Below are 8763 nucleotides of genomic sequence, written 5' to 3'. Positions count from 1 at the left end.
TATGTAACTATCGGGCTCCAACTTCCGACATTTTGTTAAAAAGCGTGAAAAGCTTATTTTCTATATTTCCTGCCGTGTCCTGTACTCACTGAAGCTCTGTGGAGCGCGGACGGCATGGCGCTTAATCAAATAAAACTTATCTCGGCAATTAGTTTAAAGTAACAAATACATCTCTGTGATGCATGGAATTTCAAGTAAAAAATAACTCTGATTTCTGATATTTTTATATGTAAGAAAAAATATGTTTAAAAAACTGGAGGTGATAATATTACAGCAGATCGGATGGTATGGACGAGGAGTATCGAGACTCGGCTCGGCAATGGAAAACTTACTCTCTTGTGTTGCTCGTCTTCTTGGTTGCTCTCGTTGCTGGCTTTGCAGCGACGATTGTCTATTACGAAATCATTCGCAAACCTTACGGCGCAACACACTGCAATCGAGTCACGCTGACAGAACGACCCCTAGAAGGTGATCCAGGTCACTCAATTTTTCGAGATCTTACAAAAAATGAGTGGTCAGCACTGGAAAATTATTTGTATTCCAACAAAGCTTTTAATCTTAAAAGAAGAAACATTTATGCACCAAATTCGAGTTATCTGTACTTCGTCGAATTGTTGCTGCCCAACAAAACATCCGCTTTAGATTTTCTGGACTTTATAGGCCGGCCTCAGCCCCCGAGAGAGGCCCGTGTTGTGTTGTTCCGTGGTGACAAATTTCCCCCAGTGACGGAGGAGTACTCGGTTGGTCCGCTGCACAAAATAGAATATCACAGACTTCTACTATCGGCCCCATATCTCTACAGACCGGTGTCCACCATCGAAACCCGCGCAGTCCGGAAACTACTGCGGCGAGTCGACGTCACCCTTAAATATGTCTTAGAGGAAAGTTACGAGGCTAGCTTCTTTGACTGTGATCCACAATGTCTAATTCTGGACTATTACACCCCAGTAACTCCAGCTATGTCTGGAAGAAACGTCCGCTTAATTTGGTATTGGACTCACTACCAAGTCAAACAATTCTTGCTGAATCCTGTGGACTTTTTCATCTTATTCAATTTGGATGGGCCAGATCCAAACAAATACTACATAGAAAAAATATGGTACTCTGGACAAGAGTACAGATCTCCTGAGCATGTTCTAGAGGCGTATATTTCTGGAAATTCGCCAAAATCTTCGATCCCATTCCCCGTAGATCCACACATTCTACTGTCCGTTAATCCCTCTACTCCTACGATGGGATTGCGGAGTCCAAAGGTGGTTGAACCGGATGGACACAGATATTCTGTCAATCAAGGAAGAATACAGTACATGGACTGGGATTTCCACATCAGAATGTCGACAACATCCGGGCCGCAGTTATTGGATGTTAAATACAGGAGCGTCCGTATTCTGTATGAACTCAGTCTGCAAGAAATAGCAGCGTTTTCATCCGGGCATCACCCATGGCTACGTCACTCAAGCCTCTTGTACAGTAGTCTTTTACTGGGAAGGCATGCTAGGTCACTGATACCGTCCGTAGACTGTCCTATACATGCTACATACATTTCAGTTACTACGTCAAAAGAAAGTCGACCTAAAAGTAGTATTCTTCCTAACGCATTCTGTGTGTTTGAACAAGATTCGGGTTTCCCACTTCGTCGATCATCATCAAATAATTTCTTTTCGGGATTATCTGATATTTCATTAACATTAAGAGCCATATTATCTGTGCTTGGTAACGAATTTATCATTGATGTGTTGTTTCGTTTAAATGGCGTGATAGAGACTAGGGTAACTGTCACGGGATATCCAATGGGAACATTCCATGCACCGCAAGAATCTCGTTATGGATTCCGATTGCGGGAAAACTTCATAGCGCCCATACGACAATTTTCATTTCATTTCAAAGTAGATTTAGACGTGCATGGTACAAGCAACCGTTTTGAAACCATCGATATACAAACTCAGGATATATATTCAGGTGACGAGGCTGGCAGTGACGATAAGGTTATTCAACAATTAAAAATAAAAACTGATCTTAAAATGACAGAACAACAAGGGTTAATCAAGGACTTTTTCGAAAGGTACTTTATATTCCATAATGATAAGATCAAAACGAAATACAAAGACCTTACTGGTTATCGGATACATATGACGGGGAGTGCGGCAGGACAACTGTTGTCTTCCGGAACCGGAAATGAGCCGTCAATGTCCTGGTCTCGTTATCACATAGCAGTGACCAAGAGTAAGGATACAGAGAGATGCAGTAGTTCTATCTATTCCATGTGGGATTCACAGAAACCAGTGGTTAACTTTCAGAACTATATTTCAGATGATGAAGATATCGTAGATGAGGTAAATATCCACATAACTTTAAGTATATTTCAGCCAGATGAAATTCGCTTAAATTCATACTGCAAACTTATTCTTTCATAATCAAATACAGAAAATTGCTGAATCACTTGTTTTAACTTCTTGACGATCTTTACTAATGCCGGTCAATTTGGCTTTATCCAATTCTTTGAATCAAGTTACAAAAGTGAAAATATACTTGGTTCTAGAATTTTGAAAAGCATGCTGTAATGTCTAAGCGTGAAATCTGGTCCATGTAGCCTATACGGATTACCAACTCGTAAGAAAGACCTACCTCCTTTACGTTTCACTTACATATGCAGGTATAGTAAAACTATTCCTACGATCGAGTTACAATAATTTCTGCTTTTGACGTTACAGGATCTGGTTGCCTGGGTGACTTTGAGGACGTACAAGGTTCCATCTATGGAGTCACTTCCGGTTTTTCAGACAGCGGGAGACCTGCAGTCTTTCTTTATTTCTCCTTTCAATTATTACAAAGAAGATCCGTCAATTACGTCAAGAGATGCCTTAATTGTGGAACCAAGTTCTGATTCAGAAGAATATCTTGACAAATATAATCTAACAGCGTATAGTATTATTAATAATGGCATCACAAAATCGTTTAAATGTTCCACTGAATACAAAGTTAAGGACAAAATCGTTCTACTTAAGACTGAATCTTTGTATGGAAGTTCTCATGATAATGGTGAGAAATAAATTTGTACTTTTGCCTTTCGTATTTTATAACAAAGAAACAAAGGAGCATATATATCAGTCTGATCCCTGACTCTAAATTACTGACCAAAGCAATACACCCAATCAAACTTTTGACGAGATACATAGTCCATGAGCCACTGGGGGTGGTTGGTACCATTTTGGGTGAATAAACTTAATAATGATATTTGGTAAGGTATACCCCTAACTAGTGAGAAAATGTATGATAACATCAAATCTGTTGTGGCTTCAATGCTGGAGACAGGGTTATTGCCTTTTATTTGCTATAATTAGGTATTTTGAGCAAAATATATTTGCAACCTGCAAAGTATTTGTCACACAGTTGCCAACCGTGATAGAAAGTTCTACCAGAATTACTCAGAGATATGATGAACATATTAAAAGAGCATTAACTGAGTTATTAGCCGTGATTCTAACTAAAATTGCATATTTTTACCACTTTTATTAAAAAATTATATCTACTTTTTTTATGTACTTGTACCTGTACATAAATTTGTATAATGAAAAAGATAAGTACCAACGTACATGTACTAGTTTAGTTATTCATCCGTCGGTGACGACGACGACCACTGTCTCATTTTCGTGGGGTAGGAGGCTGACCTGGACGGTTGGTGTCTGGTCAGGCCGATCCTCGCACAAGCAGATGATGGAGGTTTTTGACTAGAGCCACGCCCCTTCTTTATATATTTCGTCGTTGATTGTAAAAGGACAGTTCAGAACGCCCTTGAAATGTTTCGCCCACCTGTCAAGTGTTTTAATTCCTTCTCTGTGATGAGTGTTAACCCGTCATCACTGAGGAGAGGGATGAGCCTGATGGAGTTGGCCCGTAGACTTCCCCAAGTCTACAGTAAAAGTTCTTCCTGTCATGAGATTCAGCGTAGAGTTGGATCTCGTCAGCTTTGGTATTCAGCCAGGAGTCCTGCATATCCCGAAGCTTTTGCTGTACTATGCTGCGAGCGTTCCCCAGAGCGTCTCTTTGGCTGTGGAGGTGGGATCATCAATATGAGCCTTGCAAGCGGATGTTTGTCCTCTAGAAGCTACGTGGTCTCGGCACGATTCTCATCAAACTAGTCTTTGTGTTTTTGGTGGAGGGCCCAAGACACTCGAAGGCTGCATTGAAGTGTGTTCCATGCTTCTTCCACGTCGTGGTCATCCAGAACGGTGGAGTTCAGGTGTTATTCCAGGGTGTCAGCAAGGTACTGAGAGGTGGAAGGCAACTTGAGCTTGCCAACGTTGAGACTTTTTGAAGCTTTAGTACCCTGATGACGTATCATGAGTTTGATCCGGAAGTTGAAAGTTGAAGTTTAGAGACTATGAGACGGTGATCTGTCCAGTACCCCGTGCCGCACATAGCCTTGGTGAACAACAGAAATTTCTGTCTGTCTTTCTATATTTTTCCTGACAAAGAGGTAGTCAATGAGATTCCAGTGCTTTGAGCGAGGGTGCATCCATGACGTCTTGTTACGGATGGGAAGGCAGAAAACGGTGCTAGTGGTGAGAAGGTCATGTTCAGCTCAGGTCTGGAGAAGCAACAGACTGTTACTGTTGCAGTTGCCCACTCCGTGCTTCCAAATCACGCCTTCCCCTGGTGGTCCAGATCTTGCATTAAAGTCACTTAGAATTATGAGCCGCCTTGTCGGCGTTGAAGTCGGTGTTGAGGACATTGTGGAGGTTCTCATAGAACTTGTTTTAGCCTCCTCCGGATTAGACAGGGTAGGAACATAGTGGCGAACTTTCCTCGAGTAAAAGGGGTCTCATCATCATCAGACGGTCGTTCACTCCTTTGGGTACGCTACTAGCTTGCCAGCAGATGTCGTCTTTATAGCAAAGCCTACGCCAGCTTCTCGTCTCTCATTGGCTCCTCGTCCACTCCCAAAGAAGGCATAGCCATGCGTATTGAAAAACCAACATTCTTCTTTCAAAGATACAGCTGAGAAAGCGAACAAGTTGGGTTGGTATATATAAACGGTTGATACACCATTAAAGCCACATCAATTGAATGCTATCATACATTTTCTGAAGTTAGAGATGTATGTTCTTCAAAAATTAACTATGAAAATTATTCACCCAAGATGGTACCGATACCGAAAAATTCATGGCCTGGCTCATGGACTAACATGTATTTAAAGCTAAATCGGTTATAACGACGTACAAAATAAATGGAGCCCTAAAAAATCTTGTCACAAGAAATACACAAGAAAAAAAAATGAAAGTCCTTGCACCAACTGTTAAAAAGGTTTGGAAAGTTTTTCAAAAGAATGTCAAATTCCTAGGTCAGAGTGCTCTTGCCACAAGAAATACATCTGTGAAATATATAAGCCATTATGTAGCAAAAACTGGTCAAAAATTATAAGGTTAAAGTTTTTTAAAAGTTTGTCATATTCCAAGATCAAGCCAAGAGCGTAAAACTTATTGGTATCTAAGGAAAACTCTTGTTATATGGAATATAAAGTAAAAAATGCATAGCACAAACTGCTCAAAAGTTATTGCCAAGGTTAAAGTAAGTAAAATTATGCAAGAATGTGTCAAACTGCAAGGTAAAAGAGCACGTTAAGTATGTTGGTGCCAAAAGGAAGAACTTAATTGTCAAGCTAGGGAATACACTTGTGAGATATGTAAGCCATAGGTCCATGCAATGAAAAGTTATGGGCATGGTTAAATTTTTTGCCTACAAACAGATTAACAGAAAGATGGACGGACGGACATGGCAAAAATTATATGCCGCGAAACCTGTATTACTGTGGCTAAAAAAAACTCCATAGAAGGCCACCTTTAAAAAATGTCTGGTTGCCCTCTCCCACTCGACTGATTAAAAATGGTCTGATTCAAAACCTTTTTTTTTTACATTCAAGGACACGATATATTTTTTTCTAATTATTCCTCTCATCCCGTCAACAAATATACTGAAATTTTCTGGAAAAAAAAAAGATTTTCATACCTACCTACCGACCCAATAATTTTACCCTCAGTCGGGAGAAATCAAGCAAACAGTACTTTAAATTGGCCTAAATCATGAATAAATGACTAGTCTCAGAAAAAAATAGAAAGTGAGCCTGGGTCCCTCCACATTACCTATACTCTATGTCTGGTGAGAAGCAAGGCACCTGATTCATTTTTACTGAAAAATTCTAATAATTTGTTGTTTTTTTTCAAGATGTTTACATAACACAATTTTAGCATACTACTAGTATTATCCAAATCAGAGTACAAGACATAGACAAGAATAAAGGGTTAGTCTGTTCCAACCCCATTATGTTATTGTTGGACTTTAAAAAATGCATGGTTTTCTGTATATTGAACGAAAGATATTTGTTTTATTATGATGGACCTTTATTTTTGAAATCAGTACAAACCACACCAGGGAAATATGGATTTGCTAAGGTGCCAATTCCCCTTGGTTCCTAGCTGCTGTCTGCAAGTGAAATAGGGTTTACAGGTTGGTGAGTTGTAGGGAAAACAGTATCGAAGCGATGGCTTCCAAAACTTCCTCCAAAACTCCGAGTAGCAACCCCCCCCCCCCGAAAAAAAATTGTTAACCGTACGCGTCCAATTCAGAAAAAGTGAGAAGTGAGGATGAGTGCCCCGGCCCCTCGCATATTCTGCGGGCATGGGATGGATTTTACTTTGACACTACCCCAGCGATTGATAAAAAATGTGGAGTCTTTTCAAACTGGAAATCAACGAAAGGTATGTGTTCTTGTTTTAAGGAGAAAAAAAAAAACGTGTGCTCCACAGCACCGTATTATGGACCTGTCCTAAATTTCGAATGTCCCGTGGAATAAAACTTAATTTTTTTTTAAATATAAAGAAATGTGTTTGTGAAACCTTGATGCCCTCGTATGGCAACATAACGAAGGTTAAATGCAAATCAAATATGAAAACCTTAGCACCGCCTGTTCAAAAGTTAATGGCCAAGGTTAAAGTTTTTTAAATGTAGGTCAAACTCCAAGGTCAAAGGGTCAAAGTTGCTGGTATCCCATGAAAGGTCTTGTAACAAGGATATGTGAGGTATGAAAGCTTTAGCCCTTACCGTTAAAAAAGTTATGGACAGGGTAATTGAAGTTTTTAGAGGGAGGTCAATCTCCAAGGGCAAGTTAAAAAGGTCAAAGTAGTTGGTATCCAATCCAAGGTCTTGTCACAAAGAATACATATGTAGCGGACAGTATATAGGGAACTTATACTGCCTCGCCAGTGAGCTAGCTTTTCTGGTGATGCGGTAGAGTCTCCCTCTATTTCAGGCAAGGTAAGCAACGGCGAGCCTGTTTAATCCCTGGATGGGTGACCGCTTCACGTTACAAAATTGGTGGCAGCGTAGTGACTCTGGTATCTGGTGTTCTGCTTCAGGAAGTCTTAGAGCTAGGACTTAGTGTCCATATACAGACTTCGTGTCTGTGGACGGCAGTGGTTGCCGTATCTGAAGTCAGGTTCCGATTTGCTTCAGGAAGCTCTAAGACTAGGACTTTGTGTCCGGGAACGGCATTGGTTGCCGTAGTTGAAGAGGCCCAGATACTCAGAGAGAACTCATGCTAAGCTTCGGGTCGAAGCTTCCCTGAGCGGGGGGAAGTGTAGCGGACAGTATATAGGGAACTTATACTGCCTCGCCAGTGAGCTAGCTTTTCTGGTGATGCGGTAGAGTCTCCCTCTATTTCAGGCAAGTTAAGCAACGGCGAGCCTGTTTAACCCTTGGATGGGTGACCGCTTCACGTTACACATATGTGAAGTCCTAGCACCAATCGTTCAAAAGTTATACCAAAGTAAAAGTTTGGTATTTTTGTGTAAAAGTATGTCAAACTCAAAGGTCAAGGTCAAATTTGGTGGTACCCAAAGAAAGGTCTTATCAAAGGTCTTATCATATGGAACACATCTGTGAAATATGAAAGCCATGGGATAGCTCCACTAAATCAAAGTTATGAAAAAGGTTTTAGATTTTGCGGACAAATAGACAGACAGACAGAATGACAGAAAAACAGACATACACTAACAGATAGACAGATGGAGGGTTAGACCCACAAAGTCAAAATTTATGAGCAAGGTTAAAGTTTTTGCGGAGAAACAGACAGCTAGATAGACAGACGGACATGGCAAAAAATATATACCCTCGAATCTTCCATTATAAAAATTCCACTATAACCATAGAGCTAAAGCAGATGGTGCATTGGGGTGGGAACTAGTTATAGAACTAATCTACGTTTTCCAATTTTATCCGAATTTTTTTTTTTTTACTACTGCTTCGGTAAAATAATCATATCCGGTTCAAGAAACAGTAAACAAGGTCAACACTCTTAATCCTAAAAGTGAAACCATCGGTATGATGGACAAACACCGCTAAATGTTTTTCCATAGACTTCCATACAAACTTCAGCCCCTGTCACTCATACATATATTGAATTTCGGGCAAATGGCCTTTTTGTCGTGAAAGTTCGAGATATTGGAAAACAAAACATGCCAGAAAAAATATACCGTCACGCGGCACTTTTACTTTCAATTTCCATTTGTTTACAACAAGGTGCGTTTGACACCAAATGAAAATCTCTAACCAAAGGGCACCCCTCCCTTCAAATTTTTACCTGTAACTCCTATATATCTCAAAGAAACCCAAGTCTTGATATGAGATTTTTATCAACTTTATTTCACTTGTCAAATACATAACAAGTCTTTTCTCTTATTGACCAATCACGCGCCAGCTAGCATTTTC

The 8763-nt window shown here is 40.2% G+C and overlaps 1 protein-coding gene across 1 annotated transcript; it reads left to right on the top strand.

Moving 5' to 3' along the window:
• Positions 1-207: 207 nt before the first annotated feature.
• On the top strand, positions 208-3062 carry LOC134272654 (putative amine oxidase [copper-containing]). The gene is made up of 2 exons (XM_062754860.1): positions 208-2333; positions 2712-3062. Exons 1-2 carry the CDS (start codon positions 288-290, stop codon positions 3048-3050), a joined length of 2385 nt encoding a protein of 794 aa, XP_062610844.1. The 5' UTR covers positions 208-287; the 3' UTR covers positions 3051-3062.
• The last annotated feature ends 5701 nt before the right edge of the window (positions 3063-8763 follow it).

Source organism: Saccostrea cucullata, unplaced genomic scaffold (assembly GCF_032062105.1).
Source record: "Saccostrea cucullata isolate Sc308-1 unplaced genomic scaffold, CSIRO_AGI_Scuc_v1 ctg8407, whole genome shotgun sequence".
Lineage (NCBI taxonomy): Eukaryota > Metazoa > Mollusca > Bivalvia > Ostreida > Ostreidae > Saccostrea > Saccostrea cuccullata.
The sequence above is the reverse complement of the archived record's forward strand: the minus strand, read 5'-3'. Positions and strand labels throughout refer to the sequence as shown.